General features: G+C 41.2%; 1 protein-coding gene across 1 annotated transcript in view; it reads left to right on the top strand.

Moving 5' to 3' along the window:
* LOC119721074 (protein sidekick-1-like) overlaps nt 1-20,181 on the top strand; it is a 168,815-nt gene that overhangs the window by 75,101 nt on the left and 73,533 nt on the right. The window contains exons 12-17 of the mRNA XM_038190960.1: nt 3,878-4,144; nt 4,913-5,110; nt 10,440-10,508; nt 17,633-17,756; nt 18,034-18,224; nt 19,373-19,507. Coding sequence (XP_038046888.1) covers nt 3,878-4,144; nt 4,913-5,110; nt 10,440-10,508; nt 17,633-17,756; nt 18,034-18,224; nt 19,373-19,507 — 984 coding nt within the window. The remainder of the gene's footprint in view (nt 1-3,877; nt 4,145-4,912; nt 5,111-10,439; nt 10,509-17,632; nt 17,757-18,033; nt 18,225-19,372; nt 19,508-20,181) is intronic.

Genomic DNA, 20,181 nt, shown 5'->3' with positions numbered 1-20,181 from the left:
GTATATCTATGCGCAAGCTGGCCGCAAGCTCGCAAGTACATGTGCAAGCTTGGCAGAAGCTCCCAAGTATATCCATGCGCAAGCTTGCTGCAAGCTTGCAAGTGCATGCGCAAGCTTGGCAGAAGCTCCCAAGTATATCCATGCTCAAGCTGGCCCCAAGCTCGCAAGTACATGTGCAAGCTTGGCAGAAGCTCCCAAGTATATCTATGCGCAAGCTGGCCGCAAGCTCGCAAGTACATGTGCAAGCTTGGCAGAAGCTCCCAAGTATATCCATGCTCAAGCTGGCCGCAAGCTCGCAAGTACATGCGCAAGCTTGGCAGAAGCTCCCATGTATATCTATGCGCAAGCTTGCCACAAGCTCGCAAGTACATGTGCAAGCTTGGCAGAAGCTCCCAAGTATATCCATGCGCAAGCTTGCTGCAAGCTTGCAAGTGCATGCGCAAGCTTGGCAGAAGCTCCCAAGTATATCTATGCACAAGCTTGCCGCAAGCTCGCAAGTACATGTGCAAGCTTGGCTCAGGCTTACATAAGCTGTACCCGTGCAATCATTAATACAACCTTGCGACAAGCTTACTTCTCCATAAGGGCTATCATGTTTACCCAGTAACGTCGGTGAATGGCTAAATCAGCCCATTGTTTAGACTGATGCATGAAAAGACTTCCAGTGAAAAGTCAGTCTGAATCAATTGAATAGAATGTTGTGCACTCTGGCAATAGCTTTAGCGGGCTTGCCTTGTCCTGTAACATTCATGGAGATTACGTCATCACATGACACTCACTATATTTACTACACACACATTACTGCCCACTCCTCAAAAGACTGCACCACAGCCAAATAGCACTTTTACCCATAAACCGCAAAAGCACCCGCAGGCCAGAGTCTTAATTCTCATGTATGATGAATTGTGTGTATTTTTTCTTACGAGTGGCACAACATGTGTACAAATCAACCAATGGAAACGCATTGATGTTGACAAGCTTGGTCGGTTAGTGATTAGGTGCCGACAGATCTGTTGTTTTAAGATTAGTCCAAGGAGGAGATTGAATTTGTTTAATCTCTCGGTCTTAGAAGTTCAATGAAAAAAATATGCTTAAAAACTGAAAGCTTATCCCATGTTTAACCTTTGGGATACTTTCTACCAGGAACTCTAGGCTCTCCAATTTCTCTGAATCTAAATGTTAGGACAGGTTTCTTACGGATACGCTTGCCTAATTTCTGTCGTGAGTCAGGAACTTATTCTGTATGTATTTCAGGAACTGCTTGATTTCTGGCAGTAACTTAAGATTAAAAAACAACACAATCACACGCTAACCTGGTTTTTTTTTTTAATGTGTATTTTGACCCAGACAAATGCAAGTCTCGATGAAAAGGCCACCCCAATAAAAGTCATATCGGTACTTTCAGTAATGAGTCCAAGATTTTCAAATGTGGGGGTGGGGGATGTGGCTGGGATGTTTTTAAGTTAATGATTTTCCAGGGGATGGGGAGAGCAGTTGAATGAGGCGTTGCAGTCAACGCAGTATTAAAAAGGCCATTTTGTCCTCGCGATGGTCTGGTCCTAACCATCACGAGAAAATGATGGTAATTCCACTTTTCTTGAAAATGACAGCATACTTGGGGCAACGATTTCAATGGAAGATTGATCCTATTATCTACAATGTACTTACAGGCTGTTCCATGAAGAAGTGGACAAATTCAAAAAATTGAAATTTGTTATATCTTGAGAACTACAAGCATCACAAGAGTGGTATCAAATTAAAGAGGACAACAAGATCTTTCATTTGAGTGTTGTGACAGTGAGATGGAATGTAGTGAGTTTGGGTAAAAAAACTCATATTTTGGGGCTAAAATCGTAGCTTTTTGGTACTCATTTTGGCACCGTGTTTTAACATGCAAAACTTGAGTGTTAGTGTGAGTGTTTGTTTTGAAGGTATAGGAAAAGGTTAACATTCTATGCCAAAGGACCTTTTTGTTTGATTATTAGTTCCTTATATGTTTAAACTGGTACCAAAGATGGGCGGACAAACTGTAACGTTACTAACCATAATGAAACTAACCACATTTTATTTGTTTCAAAAGAAAGAGACTGGTTGTAAACAATTACCTGCCAAAACGTTTCCCATCAAGCAAATAGTAATGTAAATATGACACTTTGTTTCAGGTATATCCCATTTGAGGAAACTTTTTAAGCAAAGACATTACTTTTTTATCCATGTCCAGGTGTTATAACTTACTGACTGACATTTACTGTTACTTACTGACATTTAAAGATATAGTCCATCATTTGTAATTTGTGCATTTTGTTCGTTTGAAGCAACAAAAGTGTTCAAAATCTAATGAAGGATACTGAACAACTAACCTGATGAAGTTTTAGCTCAGCTTCAGCTATATATTCCGAGAAAAATAGCATTCTAGGATCTCAATTTCAAATCAAAAGTTGCTGAATCAGGTTTTGAATTGTTTTGAATTGCAGCTATACGCGATGTCGCGCACTGATCCGACGAATTATAGCAACTGAGTGAGCCTGTGCGTTGTGCCAATGCTTACGCGCGCTGCACCGAATAACAAAACGAACTTCTAATTTAAATTTTCCTACGGTGCGTCTTAAGATGCACCGTTGGAAAGGCCTTCTTTCGTTGATTACTTCAAAATGATAGCTTGCCAGAAAGATTAATTTCACAGGGAGTTTAGTCCACTTACTATCTTTCAACCAAGTATGTTTTTCAACAATAATACGCCAGTTACTTTTTCGGATGGCTGCAAATGATGGACTATAGCTTTAAAGTAAACATCACAACTCCAGTGTATGTTGAAATAGTTTTATTCTTGATTGTACAATAGACCTAGGTAGGATGTACTCATGGTAACATAACTAGGACTTGAAACACATACATCTTGATGTACCGTATGAGTCAAATAAGATATATGGTAACTTGCAAAAAATGTAATGTTACTAACCATGGAACTGCCCACTACACGTAAAATCAAGTAGGGTATTCCATAACAGTTTGGTAGTTTCGCTTTTTGAGTGTTTACAAAATGGTGTCCATTTACCTTCAATAGTACAAACTTAGTCATTTTGTTTGGATTGGTCATTTGATCTAACTCTCGTTCTCTCCAGGGAAAGATGACCAGATGATAAGATTGATCAGGGTAATCCTGTAATCCTGTGGTAATTTGTAGAGGTTGGATCGTTACTGATTGATTCACTTGACCTTGTTTCATCAACTCTCTTAAAGAATGAAATGAGTTGATTCTAGTTGCATGTGTTTGGTCAAAACAAGAAATGGTATTCTCTTCGTTCTGCTTCCCTTGTCAACACCAAGGAGTGGACGGCAGTCAAGTTTGTCAAAAGGATAATAATGTGTTCTGAATGTGAAACAAAACCCTATATGCAACTGCATTTTGGCAAAACGAGCTGACATCAATTCCATCATGGAAACTGCTATACATTGCTGCCACAGTGCTAAATCACGGTTTGGCAGATAGGGATAATACAAAGGGAACAAACTACATAGGTTTGATTACATTGGGTTTTTTTCTCTACGGGGTGAGTCATGTTCCCTGTATCCAATAACAGTACTGAATCATAATGCTTTTAGTGCAAAGAGGAACCAGACTACTTTTCCTTCCAGCTACGCTTTGGTTACGTTGATTTGAATGGAAAAAAATCAAGACGGCTGCAACATGATAATGGTCTATTCTGGTTTGGGTACAAATCAGAGTTTGTTTACGGAAGGCATCCTGACGTTGTAACCTTCTATTGGCAAATGATGCTTCGGTAAATTCTCACACTTCAACAGGTAGTTTAAAAACTTAAAATGTAAGTGGGTAATGAGAGTAATCCGTTTTAATATTTTTACAAATAATTCACAGCTCCACCTGTTATCACCACCCCGCTCACCAACCAAACCGTCAACCAAGAAGCCGTGGTCTACTTCACCTGCCAGGCTGCCGGCGAGCCCCGGCCCGAGCTGGTCTGGTTCTTCAACGACGGTCCGGTGCCCAGCTGGGGCAGTATCTCCAACCAGGGCCAGGTGCTGACCATCAGTTCGGCCAGCGGGGTGACCAAGGGGAAGATGACCTGCCGGGCCCAGAACAGGCAGGGGCAGGCGGAGACCGAGGCTTACTTGCAAGTCAGAGGTAATCTGCATTTTGTACTAAAATGTAACTCCCAGGTCTTTTATAATAACGCTGTGGCTGTCGTTACAGCAGTCGACGGTCTGGTTCCCTGACCTGATAAATTTGTTGATTCCTTGAGTTTTTCGTTGATTCTCTCCTGTGCCACAATTTTTTTCCCCAGATATCCGGTTTTCCTCCCTCTGCAAAAATCAATAAGGCACCTTTTGTTTGACCATATTGTAGCTGCTTCCTTCACAATTCAACTGTTGCTGCCAATAAGGACGATCAGCCCCCAAATTATTTTTATAATTAGTTTTCATAAATACCGAAGACAGTTTACCCATGCCAATTGGTCGAGAGCCTGTCACATGGCTGGTCTTAAACGGATGATAAAGACATGGCTGGCTGGTCTTAAACACTTTTCCAGTGTCACCTGAAATTTAGACTACTATGAAATCCAGTGCCTTTACCGTTTTATTGGTTGAACTCAACAATCCTCACGTGGGCATGCACAGTACTACCAGTGAGTCAGTATTTCATAGTCCTAAATACCATGGCGCTACATACACAACACACTCGCCACAGCTGCATCTGTGCGTCATCGCGCAGTACGCACAACGGCGCCAATCTCCATAAAAGGAGTCGTTTACGTCTTATTGGCAAGTCTGGAATGCTGATAATTGCCCTTTCCAGACTCCAAACAGTTATAAATGTGGTGTTTAACACCTCCAAAGCACACATTTATTCCCTTATTATAATAATATGTGTCTTCTTTCCACCACCTTGTAGTTGCTCCAGACATCACACCCATTGATGACCTCACTGTCAATGTGGGCAGATCATTAAGCGTTCACTGCATCACCAGTGCCTTCCCTGAGCCTAGCATCACCTGGCTGAAGGGCCAGGATGTCGTCATTGCCTCAGACAGAGTCAGCTTCACCTCGCCGAATGTCCTGACGATTGCCTCTGTTGCGAAGGATGATCAAGGTATATAAAACTGTCCAAACTCTTGGCTTAGACTACGACTAATTCAGACATGGCTTATGATTCTCTATCGTTTCATGACAGTGTAATGGCCTCCATCATGTGCATCTACCGGTACTTACTACACTAGAATCGACAAATGTTTTTGTCGTTTCATTAACCCAAAAATGCCATGGGCTGATGAAGCTGCTGGAATTGGCAAAAGTTGCCAATTTTTCTGGGTTTTCGAAATTTTGACTTTTCTCCATTAGATTATACATATGTAGGTTTCAAACTTTAAAGGGAAGACACAACATTTGCAAACATCAAAAAACGAAAGGATCCAATTATCACGAAATACCTTACTGGATTGTAAGGGAATGACAGTCTAAAGCATCCTGTAAAATTGTGGCTCCTGGTGTGCTGACATTTTCGGCCGACCAGCGCTGGAGAAAACTAGCTATTTTCAAAAACTACTCCGTATTTCGTATATTTAGTTATTCCACATTTTCTTTGCAATTGTTACTCACCTGTGAACGGGTACAAGCCAGCTAAATTGATACTCTGACCGTACAATTCCCCAAAGTCTATAAATTGCTCCATTTCATCTAAGTGGGGTCATGGAACCAGACTACAAGAATATCATTGGTTTTCTTGGTTTTTCCAGCATCTACAAGCCAAAAACGTAAAACAAGTCAGTTTAACAATATTTGCTGAAACATATAAATCCTCCAAATGCACTTATTTCTGAAAATTGCAGCAAAAGCCAATGTTGTGCATTCCCTTTAAGGGACTGTGGCCCAAATTGCATTACTTACTTTTGCTCCAAGAACATCATTTCTATAATCTCCGGCCAAAGTTTAAGAGTGATTCCATTTTGTTGAGAAAGTAATACCTTCTAAGTGATTCTGAAACTTCGGATTAAGTCACGTGTGGAGATGAAGCGTACTGCCCTGACCATTTGCCCTGACTGCCCTCTCTTGGCAAAACGGAAACGTAAATTTTGTTTTAATTTGTAGGGTAGAAACAGGAAAAAATATATACCGGAACACACAACTCTCTGAGAGATATCATTCACATGGTGTTACTGCAAACCTCCCATTCATCAAAAATCTGTTTCGGTGGCTGTTATATGTGACCCACTCCAGGAAAAGGTGATATAAGTTGTAAAAAATAAATTTCAAGTTATATACACGACTGGAAAGCCCACAATGTAAGCTTTCATTTGGTATGACACAGCTTTATAGCCCTTCTTGTTTCGAAATGTGACGAATTTGCATATTAATTAGTTCCATGAAGTTCATATTACACAACTGAGAAAACAGGCTTTGAAATAGCTGGCTCTGTTGTAGATTTGGGCAAGAAAAACTCACTTTTAATATCTTAGCAACAAACCTGTTCCTGTTTTACTATCACTTTTAAACTTTGGATATTGATTCTACAGTGATTATTTTTAATGATTTTTGGAAAAAAGAGACTTTTTGAAACCAGACTACTATCTTTTGGCTAATTTGCATATTGATTAAAATTATAGGTTTTGGATGTAAAATAAAGAGAAAATGCACACAAAATAAGGTTATTTTTTCCCCTTTATTCATCGAAATCAACATTTCTGTGAGTGAATCCTTAAACTTTAGGTATCAAAGATGTCATTCAAGACAAAAAAAGGAATTTGGATTTTGACAGAAAATTTCACCCTCTCAATATTCCGCGGGCCATTACACGAAAAGGCACAGAGCGACTTATATCACCTTTTCCTGGAGCGGGTCACATATAGTTCAACACTGCTGTTATTCTGTGTATGTTCTATAAGTTTTCATAACCGTGCAATTTTTTCATATTTCTAAAATATTTGTATGAAAAAGATGAAGCGCGTTTCGGATATATACTTCATGTAGTTATCTGTTGCTGAAGATGGTCTGTGTCAAAAGATAAACTTTGGCAGTATGGCTTCTGCTCAGTGTTCATGATGATTTAAAGCTCTTGCCGGTTGGTTACAAGATGTTACATGTTACAATTTGGCGGGACGTGATTTATTTTTTCCTTTTTTTTTAATCCCCAAGTTGTGTGTCACAAAAGGAGTATTTTAGCCCAACCCCTGCACATTGGGAGTAATAAATAATCCAAATCGTCCAAGCATTTGCGATTACTCATTCAAAAAGAAGGACTGTGTAAGTTGACAACGCACATATGGGTTTCCTATCACAACATCTGATATGATGATTTATATGTGTGTCTCAAAACATTTTTTTTTCAAAATAAGTTGGGACTTGCTTGTAAGATTTTAACACATTTTGAGATTAGGTATACAGGGTCTCTCAGTGTAACTAAATCATTATTTGTTAATTTTGGATGTGGCTGTTCGAGTTGTTTTAAGAAAGTGTCAGAACCTTGGGATGTTTTTGCAGCATGATATTTTTAAGAAAACGGGTGAGCGATGTACCGGTAACATGGCCATACAACATTATATCTTGAGTATATTAAAACAAAGTTGCACCAGTTGCCCCCAAGTAATTAGCTGAGAACATTACAGACCATTCCAAACATGTATTTTAGACATATAATTTGAAGAATAGTTAATAGCTCCTTAGGTAAGGGTGTGCATTGATTGGTAGTACAGGAACCCGGTACCCGATTGAAAAAAACACGGGTACCCGGGTACCTGTTAAAGAAACGCAACCCCAAAATTCAAATCTTGGAAGTTTATGTTCAGATTGTCCATAAAAGGTCCGCACGATAGCACTACCACATCGGTGCGTCAGTGCAGCAATTCATGTGTGTACTGTACTGTGAGCTTTACAGCTTTATGGTGAAAACTGCAACTTTCGCGAGCGTCATAAAAGTGTCATCTGTTTTGTTTTTCCATGTAGCCTGGTTTTCACTTTTAAAAATAACCCCCACAAATGACATTCAAAACCTTTCTTTTTCATTGTCTGAGAAATTACTTAAATAAAGTACAGTTGGTTACGGGTACCCAAGCCGTAAATCTGGAACCGGTTCCTGGCATCAGCGGTCGGATACTCGGGTACGCAGTTCCGATGCACAGCCCTTCCTTTAGTCCTGTATTTATTCTAAAAAAATATGTCCGAATGTAACAAAACCGTCCCCAACTTCTATATATTTGTGATTGATTGATTGATGTGCAGCCAGTGAAATTGACAATGATCGATTGTCGACATCTGTGGCACATGCTAAGAATTACATTGCGAGACCGACATAAAATGACATAAGGTTTGGATTAAAATAAACTAACACAATTAATCATGAGCCGTCAGGGTTGTTAAATTCTTCCACTATCTTGGAATGCACTCGCAGTTCCTATGACTTAGCATATCTAGATTATTTCCTCATTTTTTAAGAAACATGATGAATGATGAGAAATGTCAAATGTGCAACCATGAAATAGATTATGCGTCTGCTTTTAGGCAGCAACTGGAGGACATTCAAACTTGAACTTTTCACGGAAGTTGATGGTTGTGCGTATGTGTCGCCGGTCGTCAACCGAATAGTCTCAGACTTTACTTCCCTTTAAAAAAAATAATAAAATCCTTCTGAGCCATGATTCGGAAAGGAAAATTGGTCTACTTCACTAAAAAATAGGATTTGATTAAAACAGTAAAAGTAAGAAAATGCATATTTTGGGAAACTGAAAAAAAATTGATTTGAATTCATAGATTTGCAATATTATGTTGCAATTCCATAACTCTCAGTTGAAAAATGCATTTACGGCTTCAGTAAAAATAGCCATTTCGTTATTTCAAATGCACCTGAGTCGTCAAGAAGTTTTTATTGCCTGCTTTATCTGTATCTGAAGGTTTGTGAAACAAACGTTCGTCCATAAGAACAGTATCTTTCGACTTTACTAGTATTATATTAAAGAAGATGTTTTGTTGCTTGGTTACTACATTGTAGTTGAGGGGAAGCAGTCATTTTCAAGTGTCGCTAAATTTGTCCGGCAAATACACGGCGTAGTCATTGTTGGAAACATACATGTACACGTATAATGTACCTTCTTGATTGGAGTACACGACTGACAACAACTTCACAAAAAGTCTGCCAAATTTCAAGTAGGCTTACCTTTACAACACCTGCAATATTTATTTTACAGTTCCAGCTGCTACATGTACAATTTGCTTTTCAAATGTCAAATTGAAAAGTCTGCTTTACATAACCCTACGGCAACAGCCACTCCAGACTATAAAGGAATTTAAAAAAAATACTCACTCTTTTTATATCTAATTCTCGAAGGACTTTTGAACAAAATAAGATGGTTCCCCTCTGGTAATGCTGGATGTTGGAGTACAAGTTTGTCCTACATTTGGATTGTGTTTCCAACAAATTTCTGTGCAGGTAGTTTTTGAGGGGAGGTGCTTCTGCGTGTTGTAATTAGCTTCAAGGCTTTGAAGTCACGCCTCATGGGTGGTTCCTGCACAGCTGTTTCCTGACTGGGGAACGAGTTTTAAGATTCAATAACCTTGAGTAAACTCTCGGGTCAGCAAAAGCGCTGTAGTTTCAGGGAGTTAAACTTGTAAACGTGCACCAACAACTTTGTAGAGGCATGGTGTTCTATGATTAAAGTAATCACTGCACTGCATCTATTGCAGAAAAAGTTTCGACTGAAACAAGTTTGTCAAAATTTGAAAAGGGTTAAGCTGGGGAAGTGTCGCCATGTGGTTAGGGTTTGTGACTCGTGATCAGAAGGTCTGGGGTTCGAATCCTGGTGAAATGTCCATGTGTTGTGTCCTTGGGCAAGCCACTTCACCCCCACTTGCCTTTCTCCACCCAGGAGTATAAATGAGTACCGGCATGAGCTGGGGAGTAACCTGCAATGGACTGGCATCCCATCCAGGGGGAGTAGAAATATTATCAGTCGTTTCATGCCAAGGAAATCAGAGTTAAATGCCGGCCTGATGGGCCGTATTAACAGAGATGTTTAGTTAATTTCTGTTTTAATACAAACAGACAGAGAAAGACTGTTTCATTCCAAGAGTTATGCTCAGCCGTCTTTTGTTAGTTTGTATCTGCCCAATCAGCCTAAATTGTTTCAATTCCTGAGTTGTAGTTGAGTCCATCACCAGTCCGGCCAAAGCAAATCACAAGTCCTTCGCCAGTAACTGGTGAAAGGCAATCACAAGTAACACGGAATGAACAGTGATGAATGAAATCCTTTGTCAAAGGACATTTCAATATTCTTTAAACTGGACTTGAGACTAGAAGACTTGTGATGGACTAGTCAGGACTTGTGATGGACTTGTCAGGACCTGTGATGCACTCCACTACAGCACCGACCGAGCGTGCTATACATGCATATTTACAAAACAAATTTTGTCCTTTTTTTAAATCCAATTTTCAGGTGATTACAGTTGTGTGGCTGCCAATGATGTCGGAAACACAAGGGAGAGCTTTCATGTCTCAGTACTCGGTAAGTGGTGTCCCTTTGTAATTTTTTTTTTTGGGGGGGGGGTTTATTTTTCCTTTTTTTTCACCTGTCATGTAAAGGCACCAGTAGGCAGCGGCCATATGACTCATACTTTACCCTATACATGCTATAGAACAGCAAGATCATCATCCTCATCATCATCATCGACGGTTAAGTCCGTTGTCTAGTCTGTTCTGGGTTGGCCTGCCTTCTCCCTATTGCTCTCCTCCACTTGGCCCTGTCTGCCGTGTCCCTCGCATAGACTCCAAGCAGTCGAAAGTTTTTTATTTTTGCGGAGGAAAAAAAAATGGAAAACTAAGTGTTTATTTTTGTGGAGGAAAAAAAAAATGGAAAACCTGGAGAAAAACCCTGTGGCACAGGAGAGAATCAACGAACAACTCTCCTCACATGATGACCCAAGCCGGGAATCAAACCCAGGCCAACAGCGGTGAGAGTGCAGCACTTTATGCACTGCACCACCCATGCCATCAAAAATAGACTAACGACTTAGCCGTAGCTTTGGAAACCCAATTTGGACGCGTAGGTTCTCGTCAAGTTTGCATCAAGGAGTCCATGAGGATAACTGGGCACTGTGACCCTGTGCTTGCGCCGTCCCACTTCTTCCCTCACTCTGAAAAATCACACCCTCCCACTCCCCACTTCCGCATGATTGGTACTTCCTTCCTTTCAGCAAATTGACACTTTCACATCACATTGAACTCCCTCTTTTCCCCCTAAGTTTTGATCAAAACACATGAAAATGTTGTATCTCTGGATCAGTTCTTGAAATTCATCAAAAGGACTGTCATGTCTGGTTCCGGCCATTTATCACTGTCAGGTTTTTATAGGCACGTAGGGACATTTTGCAATTACTCGGAAAAGGGACATGTACCCTACCGATTTAATTAGAAAATCCATGCTCCAAAGCGAAGATAGTACTGGTACCTAACACCCTGGGAAATTAGTCCGCATGAAATGGTGTCACTCGGAAGAAAACAATCATGGAAGGTGGTTCAAGGAAATGTTCCCGCGGGCACAGTTTTTTACGTGCCTTGGCAACGGAATCCAGTTATCATACCCCAAATTTGTACATACGTTTTCTCTGTTTTCTCGAAATGCATAGTATCCACTGAGCTGAAAGTTCAACAAGTTGGTTTTTATGCACCCTTTTTTAGATTTCGAGCAATTTTTCTTGCTTCAAATAAAAAATTTAAAATGCATAAACAGCAGATGATCCTATGTGCTTGTCAGGATACCTGGGCTACACTTACAAGTTTAACTCAAATTGAATAAATGTGACCTGCTCCACCAAAAAGGGTATTATGAAATTGAGTAATATACATGCTTGGAAAGCCCACAATGTAAGCTTTCATTTGGTATATAATAGAGCTCCATAGCCCCTCTCCTTCTAGAGATATGACATATTTGCATATTGATTACTTCCTTGGAGTTTGAATTACACAACTGAGAAAACTGGCTTTGAAATAACTGGCTCTGTTCTAAATTTGGGCACGATGCACCCAAAATTGTAGTTTTTTCCTACTTTATTCATCGAAATCAACATTCTTGTGAATGAACCCTAAAACTTTAGGTATTTAGTATGATTTATAACAAAAAAATGAAAATCATATTTTGACAAATTTTTTCGCCCTCTCAACGTTGGGTTTTGTGCCAGTAGGAATTTATAGAAATCAAATGTTTTCTATTTTAGTTTCATAATACACATGTACATTCACAGGGGGTAGCGTCTGTAGAAACAGGTTGCTGTACAGCCTTGGAATGTGCACGCATGAATGAATCGAGTGTGATACAGGTATTACACGATAATGCACAGCACAACTTAAAGGGAATATACATCATTTGCTTTTGCTGTAATTTTCAGAAATGGATGGAATTGGGGGGTTGGAAATATGAAGCAAATATAGTTACACTGACTTTTTGGAGGTTTTGGGTTCAAAAATGCTATAAAAACCAAGAAAAACGATCATTTTCCTGTAGTCTGGTTCCCTGACTCCATATAAGAAGAAACAGAGCAGTTTACATACATTGGGGAATTGTAAGGTCAGGGAACCAGTCTAGCTGGCCCGTACCCGTTCATAGGTTTGTAATCGATTGCAAACAAGTGCAATGGTCAATTGTGGCCAGTATTTGAAAAAAAGCCAGTTGTTTCCAACGCTGATCGGCCGATCAGCGTTGGAAATTGATACAAAAATACCAATTTTCTTGAAAATGACAGTATACCAGGTGCCATAATTTTACAGGATGCTTTAGACTGTCATTTACCAACATCCTATTAAGGTATTTCGCAAAAACTTGGTAGTTTTATTTTTCGATGTTTGCAAATGTTGTATATTCCCTTTAAAATCCTTTTTTGTGTGGAATATGTCACAAATATTCACTTATTCCGATGCTTGTTCTTTGTTACCCAGCGGTCATTGTATAAAGTACATTGCTAAGACTCAGGGGAGCGATATTGGGTGTAGACCCCCCTCCTATCGGGAGTGCGATGTGAGAACATTAATCAGTAGGGCAGAGGGGGAAAAGGAGCCAAGAAATATCTGCAAAAGCCAGGGGGGAAAACCCCAAGGGTCCACCCCACGGACTCCGGTTGCTGACTTTTGGAAACAACACGTGGCTTTTATTGGGCGGGCGGCAAGCTGCAGGACTGCGATACCGCAGCTGTTTTTCCCCGCCTTTTGCGCCCGCAACTCTCACTCTCGCTTTCTCTATCAGGGTTACACAGGATGCTGATAAGTAGTGGTAAAATGAATTATGTGACGGGCATTAACTTACGTCATAGATTATGGTTTTCATTGCTTGTTTTGAGTATCCTTGCACAAGAGTTGCGCTGGATGTTATTGGTAAATATCTCGGAACGGGAAGCACAGCTCTGTGTGGGTTATGACTGTGATAGCCAGCGTCACCCCTAGCACTGTCCCATGGGTTGAAAGGAGGAAATTGTGGTCACGTGCCTTGCCTAAGAACATAAGCTCCACGATTCCCTTGAGGATTTGAACCACACTCAAAAGACCAAAAACATCATGATGGTGTCATCATAATAACTGGACCAAAATTAATTAACTCTCATCAGTAAAATTACTGAAATGACATGCATGTATAGTTACATTTATCTTGAATATTACATTCTTGGCATTTATGTTTTTTTTTTCATGAGTTTCTCACTGTTTGCTTTACATAACTTTTAATAAATAAAATTCGACAATGTAGTTTTCCACCTCCACATACCATACCAACTAATACCAAGGTATCTGTGCAGTTTAAGACAACCATGGACACTGCAGTATTGAAATGTCTATCTGTGAATGTCCATGATTATGATGTCGATCTGTCGATCTGTGATTATGATCTGTCCTAGTTTAAGCCTAATGTCAATACCTTTTGTTTGACTTTTTTAACTGACGTCGCAAAAAAGGCAAGCACTGCGTACATCACCCACAATACTCAACAAAAGCAATATATATAGCCCCCCTTTGCTTTTCATATTTCATATTTGGGCGGACAATTTTTGGACCTTTTTTCCAGGAAACAAAAAAATTTATTTTGGCTCCCCCTCAAAAAAATTGTGTTCTGGATCCGGCCTATACCTTAAGTGGCCTTTAAACAGGGCCTTGTAATGGGTGACTCTGTCTGTCTCTCTTGCTCTCTAAAAAAAAGCCCAGTCTTTGGACAATTGGCTAAAAATTGTCTTCGAGGTGAAATGTTGAAAGGATTCTTCCGTCTATTCTTCCAGAAATGTCCCCCACTTCTTTCAACGCCGACCTGCCCCTGTCCATTCTTAACACAGCCACCGTTCTCATCTGGCACGAATCTTCCATTTGTGGTCTGCCCCCCTCGCTATCTGCTAATGCTTCCCAGGTTTCCTCTTCAGGGCAAGGGGGGGGGGGCAGTCAGGAGGAAGGTATTTCCTCCGTTAATCGTTCCTCCATTGGTAATGTCGCGAATCAAAACTGTAAATTTAGGGTTCGGTGATCAAAATTGCTTGTGACACAAACAGGTCAGAGGGGTAGGTACCTGATGAATGAAAAGGTCGTGGTGTAATTGACTGAAATGCACTTTGAAAGCCAAAGGGCCTTTGGGGCTGCATCCATGTACAGGTACGTGCCTTCTACCCATCTTTTGTGCTGAGCTGTAGGTGACCCATTGGAGGATCCAGGGGGCAGGTGCATTACCATGTTTGCCCATTGCAGTGGGAGGAAAAGGGCACTGGCTGCCGTGCTGAAAGGTAGACAGGGTTCTTTCATCGGACACCCATCCTCGTCAATTGAAAAGTGTTGGGGAGGGGGGAGGGGAGGGGGGGGGGGGGGAAATGGCTGTTCTATCCGGAAACTTTTGGACAATAGGTGGCACTCTTCAACACGGAACGACATTTGCGGGATGTAACCAAGGGGAACCTGTTAAAAAATAGCACTCGTGAAAAAGGGCAATCAATACAGTTGCAGAGAATTTTTGTTTCCAGTTTCCCCGTCCCGAAATTGCTTCTATCAACATCCCGATTTTGCTTTCCAAATCTCTATCCCGTTGCAACCTTCCACTCCCCCCCCCCCCAGGTTACGCTACGGCGGATGGGGGAGGGGGGGGGGGATGAGGGGTTGTGCCCCCCCCCCCAAACAATTTTATTTTTCTAAAATCGGAGGAGTGAAGACATCTTTTTGTCTTCAATTTTCAGGAAATAAATTTAAACGCTGCGTATCTCCCTCGCACGCAATCAGCTACACGTACATGTACCTTTTAGTTTCAATATGGCAACGTGGATATTTATAGCGCACAGTACTCTATACTTAATTCCCTTCCCCTTTTCGAAAAAAAACAATATACCCAAGCCCTCTTGGCTTCCCCACCAAAAAAAATTTGGTTCTGGATCCGCCCTTACCGGTACCTTGCAGGTACCGGTACCTTGCAGACATTAAGGATAGCCAACCCAAATCAAACTCTACTCTGTGGCTTTGAGACTCTTTAACCTTGACTGTTGTCCAGTATTAGACAGGTTTAACAGTTTTATTGGCGCAACAAAGTTCATCTCATCTGTGACTGTGTGTCTTTCTTTTACAAACTACTGAACTCAGTTCGCAAGGTGCCCTTTGATGAGAGGACACAATGATACCCTGAGAAGTTTTAAGTATTGGGCATGTGGTGATCGTTATTATCCACAGATTCCTATATACCTTTCCTTTGTCTGTGGTTACACCTGATGACGTATGTAGTCATCTGCTTCTGTTTAAGCCGCTTGATTCAGGACACCTGGACTCACGGAAACAGAGCCATGTTACTGACCCTTGTGTTTGCCTGAAGACTGTACTTAAAGGTCTCTTGTGGTAGAATCTATTTAAATGCAGTCTTTGAAAATGAACGTTTGTGTTTTATAGGAATTTTACTTTCAGTGTCCAACTTGCTATTTTCAAGGGTGTTTTTGTGCCTTTGTAGCTGTTTTGGAGTACATACTTCGAAACATCTGGATCGTTTGCTTTTCATGCATTTTGTTCATTTCCAATAATAACACCACTCAAAATCCAGAGAAAAGTTCAAAACCAACCTCTTGAAGGTTCAGCTCAGTGGATATTACACTTTCGAGAAAACAGTGATAAAACTATAAAGGCATAACCTTTTGATCACGAAACACAATTTTGTCAGTAACACTTTTTCCCCCCCAAAATCAGTCAATCGACTTATCGTTGGAAATCACCTACATTTCTTGATTTCTTCTAAATGATAGCAAGCCAGTCAGAATAATTTCACAGGGTGTTTAGTACCAGTACGATCTTTAGTCCAAGTAAGCTTTTTGATAGTAATTCAGTAGGTTACGTTTGGGATAAATGCAAATGATCCTATATGCCTTTAAGAAGATTGTAAAGTCTGTCGTTCCACTTTAAAGACTTTTGCCCATGTAACCCAATTCTCTCTGTGCGGTCGTTCTTTGAAGAATGGCTTTCCAGGACGTCACAGTGTCTTCGCTGACATTTGGTAGTGGTTTGTTTAGTGTGGTTTATTGACGTCTTGACAGCACTTGTCATGATACTGGAATGGGTTCCAGTCCGTAGACCGGAAGTCTCGGATTGAATCTGACCCAACCCAGATGGATGGGGCACCACAATGTGAATGACAGCTGGGGTCAGATACAACGTACACAGAGATATCGTGATGAGGAGTAGTTGTTTGTATGTGAATTGTGTGACAGTGCATTTCCCTCTACGCAAACATCTGAAAGCACATGCTTGCTCAGTTATATGGGGAACCAATACCATAATTGAAGTATGATGATTTTGTGAGATGCGCAAATCCCACATTTTCTGTATTAGTGTAGAACTTAGTCATGGAAGATGGCTCGAATAAACAAATGGCTATTTCTAAGCTTCAAACAAGTAATACTTCTTGGAACTGGTGTACCATGGGCTCCATGCACAAGTACCCTTTCAACGGCCAGAAAAGGAGAGTTGGGGGAGACCTTAGACTGGTTCCCAGTCCATCCACTGCGTATTTCGAATGATCCAAAGTTATTGGGGGCAAGGATTAGTCTAGGAGACCATCGCAAGTTAAATCCGAACTTACCGGTATTCCCACGCCGACGACGCCTGACGCTCACGCGCGAAGATGCTATGGCTTAGCTTTGTGCACATTCAAGATAAATAAGTCATGCGTACTTTGCGCGCAAACCAGTACAGTATGCACATGCGGTGTCCCGTCCAAGGGACTCTCAAAAGTCAAAATGCGCCCTCTTTTGTTGGCGCACGGAGCCCATAAAGCGCATAAGTTTTACGAGTGTGCGTACGAGTTGTACTATGAGTTGATCACCTGTGAAGCGGGCATTCACCTGGGAAGAGGATGAAGTGGCAGAGTTGCCTCCCCAAGAAGTGGGCCAGGCTGCGAAGCTGCCTACCTCGAGTTATAGTTCAGGGATGCCAGTTTTCAGGTTGTAGCCTGAATTCAGGCTTTTTCATGGTTTGGAAAAACAAATTCAGGCATTCCATCCCTTCGCAGGCCGGAAAAATGATGTCAAGCACGCACAGACAAAAAAAAAGGCGCATGTGATGCTCCATGGCAGTCTCCATGCTCTTGTTTCCTGCATAGAGCCTTTTTTATAATGTTCCATTGATGTTTTTGTGTTATCCTAGGCATCCCCGGCACACCTACTATACTGAGTGCAGCAGCCATATCCGTGGACTCCATCACAGTGTACTGGTCAGCTACTGGGGATGTCACAGACACCACACACTATCAGCTGCAGTACAAACTAAGGTACGATGCTTGCTTCTTTTATGAGTCATGCATATACGGTACCCTATAAGAACTGTTTTATTGTCAGGCTGAAAAAACAATCAAAGTAAGTACTTATTCCGTAGCTAAACTTGGGCCAATTTTTTTTGGCTTGTCTCATTCAAAGGTGATAGAGCATTAAAAGTATTGCTATAAAAAACTGCAATTTGAAAAAATATTAGGACGAGACTTGAAGTTAGCATGGACAGTAAAACTTGGAGTTGCGCCTTATTTTATTTTTGCTTCTTTGTAATTTCAGTGTTTCCACAGCATGGACCACCTTCCTGGACAGCATTCCAGCCCTCGCCGGCTCCCCGTCCAGCCCCCAGGAACACACCGTCTCCGGCCTGGCTGAGAGCCAGACCTACCAGTTCAGAGTCTTTGCTAAGAACGTCGTGGGTACCTCCGCTCCGAGTAACGTGGTTGCTGCATCAACGCCTTCCGTCACTGGTTGGTAGCCATTAAAAGGCCATGACTTGCTAGTTATTGAGTGTTTAGCCCCCAGAGCTATGCTCTTATCGACAAAACAAATCTGGCAACGCCCCTAGTGTAGAGGGCGTCATCAGTGACATCTGAAATTAAGCTTCAGCTGCCTTGACCAGATGATGATGATGATACTAATTCAGAAACTGAATCTCAACTGCTAGTCATTGTGTGTGTAGCCCCCAGAGCTATGCTCTTCTCTACCAAAAAAACCCACCACAATCCTGGCAATGCCCCTAGTTTAGAGGGAGTCACAGGCATGCAAATGTTCTTCAGATCAGCTGATTTCCTTGTTTTTTTTTCCATTTCACACTTGTGCCATTAAAAATTGGAAAACGCTGTACAAAGTCTTGTGCAGATTGGAGTTTCCTCTTTTTTGGATTACTTCCAAGTTGCATGCCTGGAGTCATCAGTGGCATCTGAAATGAAGCTTCAGCTGCCTTGACCAGATGATGATGATGAAGATACTAATTAAGAAACTCAATCGCAACTTCAGTGAAGTTGTTACTTTAATAAGCATGATACCATGCACAAGGCAAACAATGGTAAAGTATCTTGCCCATGGACAAAATCCCTGGCTGGTAGCTGGATTCAAACTCCCAACCTGCTGTGAATCACAAACTTAAGCCTGTGCACTAATGCAAATTCCTCATTTTAATATTAAAAATAATAATATTGATGGGTATTTATAAGGCCCATGTATCCACCAGTATTGGTGCTCAAGGCGCTACATCATTATTATCCTGCTCATTGGGCCAATGAAACATTCCAAAGACCATCTCAGCTCCCTGGGGAGTATACAGCTCCATGCTGCCATTTCGGCTTAAAGCAGCTATTCAATCACAATAACCATCTCTGCCCTCACAGGTACCCATTTACTCCTGGATGGATGGAAGCAATGAGTGACAAAGTGCCTTGCCCAAGGGCACACGCATCGCAAACCCAGGCTGGACTCGAACCCACAACCCGCACAATTACCCGCAGACCACAAATTCAATGCTCCAGACCACGAGGCCACCGCACTTCATAAATATTGTAATATTAGTGTATGCAGAAAACATCATTTCACACATTTTCAAATAATCCTGTGCTGATATTGCATTCTCCCTATCCAGGGCCCTCTGCTCCAAGGAACCTGGCGGTGCTGTCCTTCAATGCCACGGCCGTCGTACTGCAGTGGGAGATACCGGTGCAGAGAAATGGGCCCATCGATGCATACACAGTCGAATACAGGGAGACTGACACAAATGGTAGGTTTATTGCATGGTCTTAACCGCCAATTTTCGTCCCGTAAATGTCTGGTTATATTCAGGATTTCCTGACGTTAATACACAAACGTTTATCAGTGTGTTGGTTTTGAAACCCCTGATTATGTGAATTGGGATTTCCAAAGCCATCGCAATTTTCTCCTTTCTGAATGGAGTACCGAAGTGAATACATCACGCACACCAAATGTGTGTAAAAGACATTAGCGCATGATTCAGCCCGAGAGCCAACACGCTCGCATACTCCATTCGTTTGCACTACACTTTCTGGTTCTAAATGACGTCACACTTCGGTACTCCATAATACTTAATTTTCAGAACTTCGACACAACCTATTAAAATTGATGTCAAAATCAGACTTTTGAAGAGACCACTTTTGACTTAAATATCTCACCAGCAGCACCTGTTGACGTTGTGATAGCAAATTCGAGTTAAGCAGTGCCAGTACTTGAAAATGAATAAACTTGTCGACGTAACCTAGTATTTTTTGGTTGTGCTCGACAACCTTTCTGCAGTGGATGGGGCCCTCTATAGAATGAAAAAAAAAAAACAAAGAAGAAAGTTGTTTTAGTTTATTTACTAATGAACAGTGATGCCACAACTTTTTCTGAGTTCACTGAAAACTGTGGTGTGTTTAAATACTATGTACATGTGCATCA

The sequence above is a fragment of the Patiria miniata genome, unplaced genomic scaffold (assembly GCF_015706575.1).
Source record: "Patiria miniata isolate m_02_andy unplaced genomic scaffold, ASM1570657v1 HiC_scaffold_9, whole genome shotgun sequence".
Lineage (NCBI taxonomy): Eukaryota > Metazoa > Echinodermata > Asteroidea > Valvatida > Asterinidae > Patiria > Patiria miniata.
Note: the sequence above shows the minus strand (reverse complement) of the source record. Positions and strands in the feature narration are given on the sequence as shown.